Source organism: Harpia harpyja, chromosome 8, assembly GCF_026419915.1.
Source record: "Harpia harpyja isolate bHarHar1 chromosome 8, bHarHar1 primary haplotype, whole genome shotgun sequence".
In the NCBI taxonomy this organism is placed as follows: domain Eukaryota; kingdom Metazoa; phylum Chordata; class Aves; order Accipitriformes; family Accipitridae; genus Harpia; species Harpia harpyja.
This window is the reverse complement of record NC_068947.1, coordinates 45350989-45370420: the sequence shown is the minus strand read 5'-3', so window position 1 is coordinate 45370420 and position 19432 is coordinate 45350989. Positions and strand designations below refer to the sequence as shown.

General features: G+C 42.1%; 1 protein-coding gene across 3 annotated transcripts; it reads right to left on the bottom strand.

The window, feature by feature from the left end:
* Positions 1–2627: 2627 nt before the first annotated feature.
* TBX19 (T-box transcription factor 19) lies at positions 2628–18017 on the bottom strand. 3 transcript variants are annotated; one of them, XM_052794968.1, is made up of 9 exons: positions 16407–18017; positions 10354–10618; positions 8374–8508; positions 7499–7560; positions 6345–6406; positions 5487–5675; positions 4473–4605; positions 4212–4268; positions 2628–3681 (listed from the first exon to the last, which is right to left on the bottom strand). In XM_052794968.1, the coding sequence occupies exons 1-9, from the start codon at positions 16601–16603 to the stop codon at positions 3447–3449; spliced, it is 1335 nt and encodes a 444-aa protein (XP_052650928.1). In that variant the 5' UTR covers positions 16604–18017; the 3' UTR covers positions 2628–3446. The 3 variants fall into 3 exon arrangements, with proteins under 3 accessions (XP_052650928.1, XP_052650929.1, XP_052650930.1); XM_052794970.1 differs by having other exon boundaries at positions 3520–3681; positions 4225–4268; XM_052794969.1 differs by lacking the exon at positions 4212–4268.
* Between the last annotated feature and the right edge of the window lie 1415 nt (positions 18018–19432).

The following is a 19432-nucleotide window of genomic DNA, read 5'->3' as shown; positions in this document are numbered from 1 at the left end:
CCCTGCAGGGCTGCCCGGCGCCACTGCCGGACCCCCCTTCCCCCCTTTTTTTTTGATAGACTTAAATGAGGCATCACACAAACCACCTTGCAACCTCACATTTAGTAGCTGGGTACAGAGCTAAAGCCCTGCAGAAATTGAAAACAAACGGTTCCTCCTTCTAATTACATGAAGATTTGTATGGAGATGTGCCCCAAGTCCTTGCCCTCTGGCTGTCCAGGTGAGAGGCCTTACAAGTACTGCACGGCTGCCTTGCAGCCCAGACACCCAGCATTGCTTCTCTGTCAGGACAAAACCTACCGTATTTTCACGGGCCAAGAGACCCTGTAATCTAGTTAAGTTAAAAAATAAGAACTGTCATTAATACCAGGTAGTATATTTAACCTGGAGACCTCAAAAGAGCTCTTCCAGTCTCTTAACGTATTTCTCTTCTGCAAAATCAAAAAGTGACTTTGTCAAAATATATAAAAACTTGGGGGGGGAACGCTTGCTTTCTTCTCTTGCTGCAATTTCAGTTACTGCTTATAGCAACCAGTGAAATATTCAGTCAGAAATTATTATTATATGGTTTTTAATGGGAAGCAGAAATCTATTGGGGAACAAGGGCACTATAGGTGCAAAACCAGATCCACAATAACGGTTTATCAGGATGGGAACAGTTTACATAACAGTTTAAGGGAATCTGCCTCCCACAGGAGAATGGTGCAGCCAGCCTGGTGCATCCCGGCCTGTTACTGCGCTGTGGGGAACCCCACTGCACTAGGAAAGGAGATCTGCAAAGTTAGACCAGCAGCTTTTCTTGTGAACGAGTGGCAAAAGCTTTCTCCAGTGCTCCCACTGCTCCTTGGAAGTAATTGGTCCAAGCCAGACACCAATTCTCAAAGCCTTTACCAAAGTAGCAAAATGTCAAGGTAGTGAGCAAGCCTGGGGTATTCTTATCCCTCCATGTCATTTCTCAGGCTTTGGCTAAATCAAGTTGTCTGCAATGACAAAAACTTAGCTTGTTTCTGAGATCTCAGAACTTTTTGCCTCCTGTGACATGAGTCATGGCTGCTTGTACAGTGATAAGAAAGAAAAATTACTCTGCCTATTCATTTTGACCCTTTTTTATCTTTCCAATCCTATGGGACTATCAGGAAAGCTAATTGGATTTTCTCCTAGATTGTTTATTTGTGAAATAAAAACACAGTTTGTATAACACCTGATAATCATTCTTCTGTTACTGCAATGCAGTATATGGGAAAACTAAGACATTATCCAGCTTGTTAACTGTGAAGAAAGCATAGCAAGTCCTGGAACATAGAGAAGTCACCACTTACCTTTTTTTTTTTTTTTTTTTTTTACCATCTATAGCCGTCTTATATAGACTCAAGCGTGTGGTGTGTATGTGGGGAGCTGAACAGCCAGAAGAGGGTAGCATAAGTTAGTTAATAAACCTCATCTGTAAAGCAGAGCTGGTTTTGAGAGAAACACCTACTTATATTTCTGGCTGCAAGGTAGAGAAACATAACATTGAGAAACTCATCACCAAGCTTTTGACAGAATGTGGAAAGCCAGATTTACAGTCAGAACTGACAAGGATTAGACTGAGAGCAGGCCACAGAGCTTTTTGCGCTGTTAGCTCCTGTTTGACCATTAATAAAAACGCACATCCAAAGCAACTTCATGACTTTGCTTTTAGGGGATAGCAGCACAAGTCAGTAAAACTAACAGTGTTACTGAGTACATCCTGGCATGCTGTCTTGCCTGCAGCAATTCTAAAAGGCCAGATGGGGAAGTCATGAAAATGCATAACACTGAGAGCACCTTGAAGGGATGGTTCAGGGCTGAGATAATAGAATATGAAACAGGAGCTTGCTGAGTTCACCAGACAGATGCAAATTTGATGGCCTGAATGAAAATGTTCTCCTTGCTGCTGCCCCTAATGTCTACCCCCAAAAAATGCTGCTCCCAGAGCCTGTATGTAGTAAATGAGTATTCACAAAGTCAATGTTGCCATATCTGGCAGAAGCAAAACCACCTCTGTAGAGACACCAGCTTGCAAGGAGCTTTGGAGAATCTTCTTCTATACCTATGCTGAGGATTTCCTCTTTGAGGGCTATCTATCCAGCCCCTATCAATGCTCGTGACTGTAAACAGAACTGAATTGCTGCTGGGCGTTTCATTCTACGGACATATCTACCTGAGTTAGCTTGCAATTTTTTCTTTACCCCTACAAGAGATCAAATGGCAGCACTCTTCTCTGAGAAGTTGATAGGGCTTGCCTGAGGAGGTGAATGAGAGAACAAGGAAGATTGGAGGATGACTGCTATTATCTGCATCACACTAGTGGTTAGAAATCCCAGACAGGATCACGCCTCCACTGTTCTAGGTGTTGTACACTCACACAGGATAGGAAAAGCTGTAGCCTGAAAAAGGAAGCTGAAACAGACAAAAGGCGAGAGGGGAAAGAGGTACAAAGACATGAATTACCATGCCCAAGAGCATACAGCCAGTTGCTGGCCAAGGAATAGAAAATTCCTGTCAACTTGCTTCTGGCAGAGCTGGTTTAACTTGGTCAGAGGCTGTTAGGTGAAAAAGACTGTATGTGTGTTTACACCTTGGAAAGGCACTAAGGAGATAATACACCATTTATTCATATTTTATTTGTACTCTATACCAGAAGCAAAGTGGAAATGCAAGCTGAATCTCTTTTCTATAATTCTTTTCCCTCCACCCTTTCAAAAATAGCACATATAGAAAACATTGCAACTTTTCATTTCAAAGACTATCACATCAGACTATAAATGCTAACTAGATGCCCTGCACCCTGCTGCTACAATGCAGCCACTTTCTCAGCTTGAGTGTGTCCATTATCCCTATAGCACACGAACAGCAAACAGGAGCTGGAGAAGGGAAGGGGACAGACAGTACAGGTGTATGCAGGTGTCGTTAGGGTGTCAGACTAATTTCATCCTCTGAAGGGTTTAGTTTCAGGTATTGTGAAAACCTTCATGTGACAGAGAAAGTTTTTAAAGCAGCGCTGTCCCTTCAAATTACCAGTCGCGAACTTGCTCACAATTTCCCCTGGACTTGGCCGTTAGTTACAGAAAGGACTTTTAAAATGACATACAAATATCCAGCTGCCATGTCTGCTTCACTCAGTCCCATGTCTCTGACCAGTTTTTATGTGATATAGAAGCAAAACTAACTATAAAGATTCCTTCTGGACATCATGCTGAATGACGCATAAAGGTTACAGTAATAAACCGGCTCCCAAAACATTTTCTGCCTTTGCATTATGCATTTTGGATTCGCTGGCACACAAGAGTGGGAAGTGGAAAGTGATGTTTGATGAAGGCGGTTTTCTGCATACACATCCCTGCTCTGAGCTGCAATTCTAGGAGATCGTTTGCCATTTGTGTCAATCTTGTTTGGCTGAGCTTCCCTCAAGAGCTGCCTGTCCATTAAAAGGAGTGTGAGGACGTCCAGGCAGAGTCGGATAGTCTGGCTGGAGCAGTTTCCCCTTGCGTTTCCATGCTGCCAGACACCATTCCCTGCAGAGGGATTTGGACTGATGATGCAGTGGGTAGGGGGACATTACCCCTTAGAAACATGCTTGAAGGGCTGCTGTTCACCTCGCTTCCTGCGCTGGCAACATTTACAGAACTGTTGCTCACTGTCCACAGGCAAGGGTAGTGGCTGGAAAAAAAGCAGTACAAATTGAATGACTTATTTCAAAGCATTTTTTCCCTGCACAAGGCTTACCACAGTAAAGTCAAGTGCGTTATCTGCTATCCAAATCAAGCTACTAAACTAGATCAGCTTTGCAGATCTCAAGTGAAAAACCACCAGTGACCATCAGACCTGGTGATGTTGGAGAGAGGCATGGAGAGAAATGTACAAATAAACGTGAGGTTAAGATTTAAAGATCTTTTTTGTGGATGCTTACGAATTTTAAAGAATTGCAGCTGATTTTACTGGCATGTCAATTAGAGAAGAAATGTGTGCATTTGTTTTGTGAAAAGAAGGGGAAATACTTGATAACTAATTGACCCTCTAGGTCTAAATTCCAGCCATTCCTAGAACTGTTTACTACCCTATTAACAATATTTTTGTAACAGAGCATGAATTAGATTGTTATATCCCTGCATGGGAGTAGGATCCTCATTTCATGCAGGAGAATAGTGAGGAATATAGAGAGAAAAATAATTTGGCTTTAAAACGCTCACAGATTGTAGATACCAGAGTTCTCTGTGGCTCTTCCAAGATCCTGGTTTTCAGCAGTGCTGGGGAAAAACGAAGCTCCCATTGATTTCAGAGCAGGAGATAATTAGCTTGTTGGAAAGATCTGTCCAGGAATCTCAAGTTGGGCACTTAAGATACGTTTCAAATCCTCAACGCCGATTAAAGCTTGGAACAAAGTGTGAATCACCAGGGCAGTCCTACAAGCCTCACTGCTGCTAATACCAGCAGTTTTCCAGCAACCTTACCTGGGGCCAGGGCTGGCAGCTCCCTTTGTGTGTGGCACTGACAGCAAATTAGCGTGTGGAGAGGATGGCAAAGTCCAGCTGTCATGTCCTGAGAATACCTGAAGGTTATTGCTGGAGCTCTCCAACAAATTAACTTTAGGGAAAAAAAAGAAAGAAAAAAAAAAAGCAAGAAACAAATCCTCAGTGACTATTGCAGAGACATTGTCTTAAGGCAACAGAACATGGGTAGACCTGAGGAGGCAATCTGATCATGAGGTTTCTAACCATAGGTTAAAGGACAAAATTCACATGTTTATTAAAAGAGTAGCAAGGTGCCATTATAATTCCAGGTGTGATATATGAGAAGGTACAGCATGATAGACATAGGATATACATTTCTGCAAGTCTGACTGATAGTCTTTTCATTAATGATAGTTGCCATATGACTGGCAATGTTTTGATACAGATTTCCTTATAACTTGAGCTTAAATATTTCCGTTAAAGAAGATTCCTTGCTAAATTCTAATTAGCAAGCAGATTACTTTATTCTTAGTCTTGTTTCTGGCTAATTTCCTCTAATCAGAGTAGAGTGAATTTCTGGAAGTCTGCACCCAGATCTAGAGAGTGAAAGGGACTCAAAAGACATTCTGGCAATACCAAATGCCCTCATCTCAAGTCAGCTCCTACTGTGTTCCTAAGGGCTGCTTTGACTTGAGACTGCAACTGCTTCATAGCATGACATTGAAAGAAGGCTTGCAATGCTCTTTTTGTATAATTGGGAGCTGTATTTTAAGCAAGATCATGCACTCTCATTTATAATTAACAGTTACAGTGCACCTAGCTCTTTGTAACTCTTGTTTCGCTGCCTTAAACACTCTGTGCATGCAGGGTTCAGTGCAGATTGTTACAGACACTCATCACACTATTTCCTAGCCTCCGCTCTTGCTTGTTTTAATGCTTATGCTAACCTAAAGCAAGGGTCAGTCAGGCAGAGAGTGTCTGTTCCCTGGAAGCAAAGCAGCATTACAGTTGTACCTGTAGGTGAATGATTTCTCTGCATGTAGGAAGGTGGGTACGGAGCAGCCCGATGCCCTCGCAGTGCTGAATATCGCTCACAGCTGTGGGGAGTGTGTGGAGCTGGCAGAGACAAAGGTCCAGTGTACTGATAATTAGAGCTTCCCGATGCACACATTGTATCTGGGTTGGAAATCAACCAGCCACCCACTTTGAAGGGAAAGAGAGAAGAAAACTATTATTGCACTAAACCACTGCAATACAATAAAGAAAGTAACCAGCCTTCTTGCAGAATCAGCTGTGCTTCAGAAATACCAAGCAGATTCCAAGATACTGGTTTGTGGAACAACTGACAACCAAAAAAACCCCCCAAAAACCCAACCCCCCAAAAACCCCACACCCACCAACCCTGAAAACAAGACCTGAAACAACTAACAGAAAATGTCACAAACTTCAAAGAACAAATGAAAGAAAAACTATCATTAAAAAAACCTACAACCCCTGCTCTGCCCATTTTTTCTACCTGTTCATCAATGAAAGGTAATTTTATAGGTGACAAAAATATTCACAGTTACAAATACAAAAAGGGGGAGGGAGGGGGGAAGAAGCCCTAAAAATGTCATACATCATCTTGATTCTAGATTACTTTTAATTTTGAAAAACTGCATCATAAGGAAAACGATCCCTCTGCAGAAACTGTTGTATTATTTCCTACTGTGAGGTTTCTTCAGTCGTCTTTTTTTTTTTTAAAGGGTCCCTTTCAATGAACACAATTCAGGACTCAGTGAATGACTGGTATGATTCAGTTAAGCAAGTCCCAGGTTCCCAGCACCTATCATACCACGCAAAACTTCCAGCTGACACAAATAAAAACCTTACAGTGAGAATACGTCATATGTTGACCTTCAGAGGCTGTTTCTGGAGCATCCTTAGGATGGTTTCTGAAAAGCAAAATACTTAGTGGTAAAACTTCTCATTGAGAAATTCCAAAAGAAAGTTAAAAACAGAACTACTCACTAAAAAAAATGGAAAAGTAAGTTAAAAAGAAGGGAAATCCATCTTCTTTAACCACTTGCTAGGCAGCAGTGGACTTTTCTGCAGTCTGCCATAAAGGAAGCAGGAACTTAGGTTTCATGGTGTACATAAAAATGTTCCTAAGTTTGTCCCAAATTTGGGGGCTGAACCTGGAATTCTAAATCTACCTGTGGGCACTGTTCCTGCTAGCATCAACAGCCTCAGCCTGGCCTCCCGCCCAGACCAAGACAGGGCTCTGCCTCCTGCTCAGCCCAGCAAGCGAAAGGCAGCATTCCCCCTCTGCAGCTGGAAACCCTGATGCTGAGACACAGCAGCTTATGTGGCGAGATGAATGGAAAGAAATTCAGATTCTCCTGCAGGCATGTGGGATACTTCACATGTCAGAAGACATACCAGGTCCAAACAAAATTTGTTAGCAATAATGGACTGAAATGCATCATTTGGATGCCCTACTGCATTAGCATGGATGATGCAAGTAAAACTTTGAAAGACAAACCACAATTCATTTCTGATGGAAGCACCTCTAACATCTTATATAGTTAGCACCTACAGGTTACTTTCAATAAAAACATCACACGTTATCACACAGATTAAATAGTAGCAGCGTAGTTACGTTACATTTGCAGTGCAGTTTCACTTTAGTTAAGCTTTTTGACATCCGCAGTTAACTATCAAATTATGGGATTCATTGGAGTGTAAGTACAACGTAGTGAACGCACGCAGTGCATAACATTACTGGGGAAGTTCACACCATCGCGTTTCAGGCTTCCTGTGTAGACAGCGCTAAGTCCTAGGATCCGCAAGAGGATATTCACTCACTTCAGACCCTATTGTAATAATTATATAGAGAGTCTCCCCACTAATATCCGTGGAGTGACTCTGGATTTAAGGCAGCAGAAACAAGTTTAAGTTATATAATTTATCTTTCACATCGTGATGCCGCAGTTTTAACCATATCAGCAGCAAAATGCTACTGGAGCAAAAAAAGATGAACTCACCTTTCTTTTGCATCCAGGAAGGCTTTGGCAAAGGGATTATACTTGATTTTGAGAGCTGTTATCTTGAGTTTACAGAAAACAAGGCATGTTAGTGAAGGCAATTTGGAATAGAAACTTGACAAAACATCTTCCAGAGTAATCTAAGTGGAACTGCCTTGGTTAGCCTAACAAAATATATCCCCATACATGATGTTTTCCAGGGCTGGTTAGGAGAGAGCTTTGCTCATTGCAGAGTGCTGCGTGCTGATCAGTGCCACAGGCAGAACACCAGTCAGGGCAGCATAATGGCACGGTCCAGTCTGGCAAATCCTGTGGGATAGTGGACCCTCTCAAGAGAGTTTAAACACTGAATTCCTACCAAGTATGAATCAAATCTGTAGCAACACTAGCTAAGGGATGTGGCACATGAGTTAGCAATTGTCACAATCCAAAGCATCCCGCAATTACAGTTTTGAGGTTGGGTAGAAATTTTCCCATGGAATGCTGCACTGTTCTGCAATTGTATGTATTATAAGGAGTGGGCAGAGATAGGGTTATCATTATAAGTATCAGGCATTGCTGGAGGAAGATATTGGACTTGACTGTAGGGTTTTTTTCCAGTAAGGGATTGGGATGCCAGGACAGATGGACCGGTCTGGAATAGCCGTGGCAGGATATTAAGCTAAACCTGGCTTAGTACTGCAGCCAGACACTAGATTAGACAATGTTCTACTGCAGAGACAAGACAGAGTATTAGACTGAATGGAGCATTATACTGCATGGAACCAGTGGGGAAACAAGAAAAAGACCAGTCTGTCCATGCTGATCTTATAATTAATAAGCTTTTAATGTATCTCATCAATGGTGACCAAGAGCACAGTGTGGCATCCACCTACCTCTTCATTTTGATAGGCAGTCACAGCTATGAACTGTGTCTCAGGGAAGGAGCAGTTCATCACCATCCGGTGGGGGCCTCCTACACGAACTATGTGTACCTGCGGCTCGTATTTATGCAGGGAGTTCAGCATTATCTGCAGAAAACAAAACAGAGACAGACCCCAACGCCACTCTGATACCCCACAGCTGCTCTTCGCTCTGGCTCTTTAATAGACCAGATGTCCCTGCTAAACCTCCCCAGTCAGTGATTACTGAGAGCAGAAGGGCAGGTGCCTTCCTCTCTTCTGATGAACTACAGGGCTGAACAGAAAGAGCCTTCGCTGGACTTGGATTTAAAGCTTTCAATACAGCAGCATTAGTGAATATTTATGTTAGCAGCTATGGCCTTCAAACCATTGGGCTTCCACTGCACTAGAGGCTGTTGAGATGGTTAAGGGGCAATCCCTGTCCTGCTTCTACTATCTGAAAGACTTAGAATCACCATCAGAGACATCAGGGCCAGGAGGGAGCTGAGGCAGTCACCTAGTCATCTTTCTGGGCAAGATGAAGTGTATCTAAACAAGCCTTGGCAGATGTCTCTAACCTAGCATTAAAAGCTGTGAATAGCGTTCATTCCACAATACACCTTCTTCAGGAAGTCTATTACATTGCTTAATTCTATCTACTGCAAGAAAAATCTGTACTTTGGAAAATGCTGTGTGCATACCTATATATATATACATGGAAGAATGCAGCCATTAGCATAAAGCACTATTGGTCAGCTACTACTTCCTAGTAACAACACAGAAGGGGAAGCTGAAGCACAGAGCGGGGACATAGTTTACCTCAACACTGTTGTCAAGATTTCAAAAGAAAACAAGGGGAGCTTCAGTCATTTGTTATTTGGAGACTTTTGTTTCTTATATGGCTTTTCCTCCCCTCCTTTCTACTTTTTTCCTCTCCACCATATATACATATCATGTTCCTTTGTTTTTTCCCTAGGGTCTCTTTGACCCTCCAAGTTGGTTTCCTGTAGCTTTTTTTACCCCTATGCATACTTTTCTGAGGCCTTTGACTTTTCTGAGGTCCTGAATGCAGGAGAAGAATTTGCAAAATCAGATCCCATTCTATGCTCCACAATACATCTTGTGTGCTGGTTCCATGTGTGACTTAGGAAAAGTCAGGTCATCTTTCTGTTCTCCAGTCTGTGAAAACTGAGATAATTTCCTACCTAATTAGGCTACTAGGCTTATGGACTTACCTCACAAACCTAATGGAAATAACAGATAGAGAACGTATAATATTTACACGAAAGAGATTGATTCTGGGCTGACAAGTATCATCCAATGTAGGAGTTTTTTACAAAACAAACAAGCAAACAAAAGGTCTTGTGCAACATTTTACCTTTAGATGCATCATCAAAAATAAAATATGAAACAAAACTAATTTTCGTGTTTGCATTTTTAAGGGGTTCAAAGAGAAAGTCACTTATTTCTGGTACATGTGGTTTCTTTCCAAAGGCCAAAGCTGATTCAATAGAATATTGATAATTATCATGATGCAGAAGCAGACATAGTAATTATTTCATTTAGGAGCAGCCTTTTATTCTGCTATCTGACTCCTGCCAACATTCCACTTACACCAAACAACATGGGGGAACACAACAAAAACCTAATACCCATGACCATTTTTTTTCCCTTCTCTGAAGTCCTATGTAAAAATCCCCAGCACACAAGACCAACTCTGAAAAGCCCCCTGATGATTAAGTAAACCACAGCACTCTGTCTCTCTTAACATCAAGAAATCCATTAAAATCTGAAAGCGCCAATTAAGGCCTGTTTATTCCTGTTTACATTTGGCCTCCAGTGAATAATTGGCATCTGTGGGTGAAGAGGCCCGTAAGGGCCTCTATAATTACATAAATGCACCCTTGATATTTCTTGATTGGTAGGTGCTTGCAATTGAAGCCAAGAGGTGTATGGGGAAACATTAGGCCATACCTGCCCACTCCCATTGAGCTTGTTGGTAAGTTTGACTTTGCTGAAGGAAATAGCAGCTTTCATCCAATGGGCTCCGAAGTTTGGAGAGTCTGGGTGGATGTAGACACAGCTGTGGTTTGGTGGCTCTGGTTTCCCAGCCGGCACCCATTCTCCATTGACGTACTTCCAGCGGTGGCCATCAGTCGGGGCGAAGTCCAACAGGAAGGAATACATGGCGTTTGGGTCCAAGCCTGACACGCTGATCTTTAAAACAGGGAACATCCGCCTGGCCGGGAAACAAAAAAGGGAGACGCCACTGGAAACTGGTTGCGAAAGACTCTCCTCAGTATGTTTGTGACCAGATGCTCACAGATTAGGTCAATGTAAAAAATATCCTCCCTCCCTCCATCTAGCTGGAGAAGTCTCTTAAAGGTTAATCCTTCATTTTATTTCAATTGTTTGGAAAAAAAAGTGTTATCTCTAAAGTAGGGCACTAAGGTCTTGTTCATGCCAAGAGTTATAAATATAATGAACTGTGTATAGCATCAACAGAGTCCCTGGGATCTGGACATGCTAAATACATCCTTAGGTGTGGGACAAGAAGGCGTGAACAGGATTGAACAGAGCTGAAAATGACTGAGAAGGTGGATTGGAACCACAGATTCACTGCATTAACTGCAGAATCCTATTATAAAGTGCACTACTTTGGTGCTTAGATTCCCCTGACACACAGTCCCGTACTCTGTCCAGTGGCCAAATCCCACTTGGTCTGACTCTGGATATATCCTCTAAAATCATCCTGCAACCTCCAGCAATCGGGACATAATCCCAGCCAGGTACTCATCAGACTCCAGTTAGATTTATTGACCATGTTACTCTATACAAAGGTTTTTCTCCCTTCCTTTGAAGGGACAGTCATATTCTATCATCTTTGTGAGCAAAGTCAGTCACTTCCCTCTGTCATTTCCTGTGGTTCTTGTGTTAATCCCCAACATCTCCCACTTGAGTAATGGTTTCCAGGTAGTGCTATTCTAAATGTCCTAATAAGTCTGCTACATTTTCCTTGTCTAAAAATACTTCTTTACTTTATCAGAGTTGTGTCAGGTTAGTCTGGCATGACTTAAATTTAATAAAATGCCTTTTTATCTTATTTTCCATTGTCTGCCACATATTTCTTTACTCTTTGCTTCAAAATATATCCTGAATTCTTATTACAGGGATATATTAAAAAGTCTGTAGTTAGCTGAAATGTGTTTTCTCCCTTTGAGTGCAAGTATTCACATACTGTCCCACTACTATTACATAAACATACAATTTGAGAAGTCTGGTTAAAATCCTTGCCATTAGACCTTGCACTGGGCAATTCTTCCAGTAATTTGGTCCTATCCTTCCATATTTCTGACCTCATCAGCTTGGTCTTCTGCTTTTAGTTCCACCTTAGATGCAACATTGTCCTTTACTAAGCTCTAGACATCTACCATCCAGCCTTCCCACCATCTTGTGCATTTAAAACCGAAATCCTGCCTTTGTTTAGTTTTGGGAAAACGCTCCTTTTGTGCTTAAAGGTCCGATGCCACCTTTTCTCCATCCCCTTTTAATTATTATTTTTTCTTTTGTAAAGGAGATTTGCAGCAGCTCACAGCTAGACTTTCAGCAGTTTTCTGTCTGTCCCAGTACTTGTAATCCATACCACAGAGCTTTGAATCAGCATCTCAGTGCCTGAAAGTCTGCAGCAATAGTTAGTAGGACTCCAACAGTTTCAGGAACTGGGAAAAATTTGTGGTCAGCAGAACAGAGGAGTCTCCCAACAAAGGTGTCCTATTCATTAAGTTTCTTAGCTTGTCAAGGAATATGCATCGTTACTGTGGAGGATTATTATAGCTGTTACGTATTACCTCCTGCATTCTTCTTATATGAGTAAGGGGCCTCCCTGCCCCAGACACCTCCGTACTGACCTCTCCTGGCAACTGCCATTTTGCCATGCCACATTTTTACGCACAGGCCAATAAATCTTCAAGCTCCTTTTCTCTATGTGTACAGAGAGACTGGTTACACCAGGCAACCACAGCAGTTTTCCAAGGTCCGTGGCCATGGGGCTAAGGTAAGGTAGCTCTCTAGGCTCAGTTAGGTAGCAGTGCAAGACGTCCAAAATATACAAGAAGAGAACTGAAATTCCAGGCTCTCTCAAGGGACACCAAAAGTCTCTGCCCCTGCAGCTGTACTCTCCAGTGACACCCAACTGCAGATTGCTAACAATCTCCTATGACATCCCACTCGCCACCTACCTTTCTGGCCACCTTTATATAGTTTTTGCTGTATACATTCAGCACCTTCTGCTGACAGGAAAAGACACGATTTGAGAAATTTGAGATTTTTCATCTAATGTAAATACTTGGTGATGTAGGGCCAGTGCAACGTTGCGAAAGATATATTGAACCGTGATCTTTCTAACTAAAAGCCGCTTAGCCAAGGATTTGTATGCTGCATTTAATGTGTCTTTCTGACCAGGATGCACCAACTATCAAACTGGGATGTGATAAAAAGTATGGATACATTGCTCCCTGCACCCTCTAGATCCCCTACTGTCAGTCTTCAAAGTAACACACTCAGATATTTAGCTGAAATTGGAGAGTAAAATTCATCCACATGAAAATTTAATTTCACTAGATGTCTCAGAACTATTTGTTACATACAGGTTGGTAATTCCTCTGCCCACAACGCAGACTTCTCTGCCTTTCTACTTGAGAGGCTTGAGTTTATCCCCAAAAGACCTACAGACCAATGCCAGAAGAGAATACAGTGTCATCAAGTCTAGCCTCCGGTACCACAGAGATTATAGCGCGTCCCCACGTTAACCTGCTTCACGCACAGTTAATCCCTGCCTCACTTGGACCAGCATGTCTTGACTGTGCAGATTCTAATGATGGAAAACTTACCACCTCACTTGTTCCGCTGACTAAGTGGCTTTACTCTTAAAATCACATTTGTCTGTCCTTTAGCATGGCAAATTATGATTTCTCCAAATTTGCCTCAGTCAGAATGTTTGTTTCAATGATTGGGTAGGTACACACATGACCTCCGTTACCGCAATAGCTGAGCACTTCAGCCCCTTCAATTTATTTAGAGCAGATCTGCTACAATTACTCCACAGTACAGAACATGAGTGGGAACATGTTTGATATCAAACTTGAATGTGTAGTAACCAGTAAAGTTGCTTTAGCATTTAAGCCTGGAAAGAGCTTCTCTCCCCAAACTCACGTTTGCCTGCCTTGATCCACTGTGGATTCTCCCCATATGCAAAAGGGAACAGTGGCACCTGCCTGCCTCCATGCAATAATGTGGATTGCAAAGTCTCAGGATACTACATAGCTAATATGGTATAAACACTGAGAGGGAAAACCTGCTTAATCAGAGAACACAGCGTTTAATATCAAAATACCAACTGAATACAATAAATCTGAGTAAAATAGGAAACTGATTCCCACCGTATCAGCTGCACCCATTGGGATGTATTTTGTGATATAGCATGAGGTTTAATTTCACTGATGTCTATCCTGTTCAGAATATATCTATCTTCCCTGTGTACCTAGGCATAGTGCTGTGGCAGGTGATTATTATAATGAAGTACGATACAGCAATGAAGACATATCTATGTATTAACACTGAAGTTGATTCACCTAATTATGACATTTTGGGACCCTCGATACCAATTAGAGATAACTCAATCACAGCAGATAGAATTGTGCATACTAGAATTTGACACTTGAGGATCACTAATCAATCAGCCTTTCATTCTCTGGGATGCTCCTGTATCAGGTTTCAGTTTAATTTCTGAATTTTGCTAACAATGTGTCCACACAGACTGTCTTAGTTTTCACACGCAGAAGTTCAGACTGGCTCTTCTCGTTAATAGTAGAACACAGTTTTCAAAAGCATTTGTATACCCTTCAGCAAGAATGACTGAGTTAGTTCTACTGATTTAAGCAGCAGCAGAATTAGATCAATATTTTTTCTATTGAGGATCCCTCTGAAGACAATTACTGAAGAATCTTGAGCGTGAAAAGAACTCAGCACTCATAGGAAACTGTCTCAAATTTGTCTCCTTTTGAATAGCATGGAGTTGTTCAGAGAGCTTTGCTGCAGGCCACTGTCTGTATTTCTTTTTGGTGTGCTGATGTGTTTGTTATGGAAGATACTTTCAGAAATGCAAGAGATCCTTTTTCATAGTCCCTAATGCTACACTGACTTTTTAAAAAGGATTTATGAACATGACAGCATGACACACTTATATTTTTTTTATTTTGAGATTGCTGTAGTTTGATCATAAAAAAACCTATTCCTGCCCCCACTAACATTACTGGAGCTGTCACTGGCTTTAGGAAAAATAGGATCAAGCTGATAAGGAGTGTATAAGTTAGAATAAAGAAAAACAAGGCAGCTTACACAATGAAATAAAAAGTAGCCAGGCATATTCAAATAATGAAAGATTCCCTTATCATCATAAAAAGATTTTATCTATACACTCACCTAGACATTTTAGAGAGAACTAGTATCACCATACAATCATGAGTTACATTAGCTGAGAGGAAAGAAACTGAAAAAACCCTGTTGGTAAGGTGCAACTCTTTGTACCAATTTAATTAATTGGAGGCAAACATATCTTACCTCGTTTTTGGTCACTTACCCTGCTAAGGAGTCAGTTTAAGCTACCGTACACTGAGTGGAAGTCCACTCAGAAGTTTGCTGTAGCCTAACAGCAGTTTTTAAAGCAATTTAAATGAAGCAGAAGCAGCTTCTCAGTGTAAAGAGAACCTCAGCAGAAGATTTCTATCCCCACAGGCTATTGGGAGGAATCAGAATGGCAATAGGCAGCATTACACCAAGAGCTGATATTTTGGCAAGGTAGCTGTTCTCTCAACGGAATAACCTTGCTGAGCCAACAGACTAGATTTTTCCTTTTAACTGCTTTCACCTATGTCCCTTGTCAAGCTACAGTCAACAGTAATACTGTCCTCAAATTCCACTAACTCAAAGTCTGCAAAATTAATAAAAGTCACACCATATGAGTAAATCTTTCTCTCCACCTCTTAATTCCTCTCTCCTATGTGGATCTCCTGAGAGGTCTTGCAAAAGAAATGCATGCATGTTGGGGGGGGGGGGGGTAGGGGTGGGGAAGACATGCGGCAGAGGGGTGGCGAGGGTACACATTAAATGAAAACCTTAATACCACTGTACCAGTGAATCTTATTCTAGTCGTTGCCTGTCTGTTATGGGCTTGACTCTGCTGTCAGCCCAGTTCAGAGCAGAACCTCTGTGGAGAACTTCCTTCAAGCCAGTGTCTGATTCAGAATTAGTATCCTTCTCACTAGGTTTTGCACTCTTTTCCTATGCCTTTCTGTGTTCCCCAAATAGTAAGATATGTGATCCATTTACATCACAATATTTTGTCTTTCTAAAACCGTGTGCGTTAACCAATATTCCGCGCTTGTTTCTAAGGGCACCAGCAACAGCTACAGAGCAATACCATTGTGGGACCACACAATCCGGACTGCACATACATGCCCCATAGGGCACAGTTTTATTGTAGCCCATTGCAGTGCAGACTGCTTGTACAAGCTTTTAATACCCAAGGCCAGAGAGACAGGAACTGCAGCTGGCAATAACATCACCAATCTGCTTCTGTACAGTAATTTGAGGTTTACAGGTAAGGACTTGCTAATAAAGGCTGATGATTATTAGTACAAGAAGCCATTCAAAAGGTTTTGAGAGGTACCATCTATCCCCTTGCAAAAGTTCCCTTTTTGTGCAACCTTAAGTCAGTCAATATCTTTCTCCAGCATGTTTCACAAGCAGGAATAAAGGGTAGCAGTGATGGTTTAGCTCCGACCAAAAAGTAGGAGGGACACCCCATTCTGTTCATAATGCTGGTTTTAGGGGACTGCAAGGCTGCAGGGATAAACTGTTAAGTGCTCATTGCAATTCTTGCAAGTCTGCACACAGAGGTTATTATTATTCCACTTAACCCCCCTGGCTATCACCTACACTTAGCCCACTGTGCTGAGCAGATCACTCACCTGCCGTTCTTGGTCACGATCATCTCATTAGTGACTTCCCTGAATCTCTGCCAGAGCGTCGCATCCTCTAAGACAACCTGGAGCTGTTTCTCAGTGGGATCGCCTTTGTCTCTCCCAGCCCGGAGTTCACTCTCCACTACGCTGAGTAGCCTGGAGACGGTACAGTCGCTGGGTTTTTTGCAGCCCAGGTCTGCCATGACGACTTTACTGCCAGAAACTTCAGTAGGTGTTAGAAGACAAAAATAATGAACTAAATCAAAAAACAAGTCAGTTCATTGGGCACCGTCTGACAAACGTGCTCTCCTCACTCTTTTGCCACTGACTAGCTCTTTCCTCTGGAAGTCCCAATGGGCAGCGACACCAGCGTGTGGAGGTTTATGCACACACTCCGCACAAAAAGAGGACTATCTCCTAATTACCTGTCAGACGGTCAGGTGGGTGGCAGGCTGATGACTCAATTGGCTGCCTTGAAAGAAGAGTCCTCCATCCAAATTAGCATGCTTTTATCTTTTTTCAACCTGAAGTGGGTCTAATTGTTCTGCTTGAGAACCAGGTTTCCATTAATGAAAATTGTTTCATTTCCAGACTGAAACAATGCATGGAAATTGCATTCATGCTGATGCGGACTCTAACTGAAGGAGCTGGTAACAGTCAAGATAGTTACCCAGAGAAGGTAGTCTTAAAATATTTTCACCAAGTGTGTTGAATAAACGCATTAACCTCGTTCCTCTATGTTCCTAAATCAAAATGTAATAGTAAGAAACCCTTCTGCACCAAGGTTGCAATGTACAAGGAGAAGGTATCATCCCTACACTCCACCGTTGATGCCTACCGTGTCCATCCCTTGGTCTCACTGTCATTCACAAAACCCCTGCTGCACCTCACAAGCAGCTGAACATGCCTCTGGCTCCATTTCCAGGGACAGACCCCACGCTTCTGGGGCTGGGTGTGAGCCTAACCTCCCGAGGCCTGGCATTGCTGACCTGCTCAGCGTCCATCTCATACAAAAGCTCCCTCAGCATCCCTAAAACAGGCATTCCCTCTCGCCTCAGGCTGAGACCTTCTCTGAGAAGCCTAATCCAACCGCACATACCCTCCAAAAAGAAGCCATCGTCTTACTGAGAAGTCCAACAATTTTGGCACTCAGCCAAGGATGTGAGAGACCTGGGTTTGGTTCCATGCTAAGGGGTTAAGTGGAGGCCACGTGAACACCAGTGATCCATAAACACTGGACTTTGGCACATCACAAGGCATTTGAGTGCCTCATTTCTCCTGATGCATCTAGCTCCAATAGTGTCTGGAATTTCTGGTCCGTTGGACATGACATAGTCAGGGACTTGTTTATGAAAACATACTGTTCGAAGTAATTTTTAGAGAAATGTATTTTCTGGCTACTTATTGAGAACTTTGCATTCGTTTAATTCAATAGCCCCTGTTGAATTCCTGTGCTTCCGATTCTTTCTAAAAGGTGAAATGACTTGGTGGATCACTGATGGGGTTTATAAAGACAAGAAAGAGTCTGGCAAACTTTGTAAAATAGGATTTAAGTTAAATCCATCATTTGACAATGTTCAACAGATCTTGCAGTTAAAAAACCTGAGAGATACCATCTACCTAAGCAGCAAGGGCCAGAGCTTGTTGATCTTATTTGTGTTGTATGGCACCTTATTTGGCAACTAGTCCTACTGATCCCTCAAGCCCTACACGGAGTAAGGATACTGGCTGCAAGTCCTCAAAACTGCACAGCTGCAGGTGTGCAGCGATGTGATGTTCTGCAGAACGGGAGACTTTAGAAGAGAACCCTCAATTCCCAGCAATCTCAGCACCATTGGAAGGTGCAACCCAGACAGGTCTGAGGTGTGTTTACATCTACATCATGCTACTTTCAAACTTCACACTCTAACACATCTTCTCCCTCTTCTTTTCAGCCTTCATGTAACTTTTTTTGAATTGTCAACTCATAACAAAAATTACCTAGATTACTCTATTAGTCAACTCACCTTGTGAGTTACACTAGAAGGTGTCAAATAGCAACTTCTAGTTAATATCTGGCCCACTTTCACTGTTGAACAACTGAAGAATGTACTTTAAAAAACTATAAGATATTTAGGTACTTGGAAGTGTGCCACTTCGCATGTGGAAAAATAATTGTATCTCAGGTACTATGTTTGTGTAACATGGAATATGTTTATGTTTGGGTTCTCTTTATGTTTCCAAATGCTCAGAGGAGAGAGAAGCTACTACTGTGATTTTTTCCCTGCATGTGATCTAATGGCATAGCAAATACATAGGAGACTATGTGAGACTGCTTTTAGTTTCATTATATTGTAAATGTAAATAAACACCCAAATCAGAGCTGGTTGAAATACTGTGTATTTCAGTTCAACAACTTCAGTTTTTCAGACAGCTCTAAACCAAAAGGGAAGCAGCATGGTTTTCAGAAGTACTGACTGCCCACCACTCCCACAGGGCTTCAAGTGGAATGATACCAGATTAGAGCCTTTGAAAAATCAGATCTAAACTGCCTTCCTCAAGATGCTTAGAGCTTAAAGGAAATCAAAAGCATGCATAAAAGCGACAACAGTTCACGCTGGTGGAAGTGTTTCAAAATTACAATTGAAACGCTGTCTCACCAGCAGACATTGGTGAATTGCTAGAGGTAAAGCATAAGCTTAGCAAAGGTGGATTGGAAATGGAGGCAGCCAAAAAGCAAAAGAAGGGAGGTACTGCCCTGAGTGCATTGCTTGCCCAAAGCACTTCTGGGACAGAGCTGTGGAGAAGGAAGGACATATGCAAGGAAGGGATAATGGACCCATTCCAGTAATGGGCTGGGAAGCAAGTTTTTCATCAATAAGACTGGGTTTTTTACAGCTAGCGTCCCTAAGGGAGAAGCACGAAGGCATTTGCTTTGGAGTATCACACTAAAATTTGCATCCTGCACGATAGTAAAATGCACTTTCAGATACTAAAAGTAACTTACACTTAGGTGCTTACAGTTATCACTCACACAAGGTGCATGGTGCTTG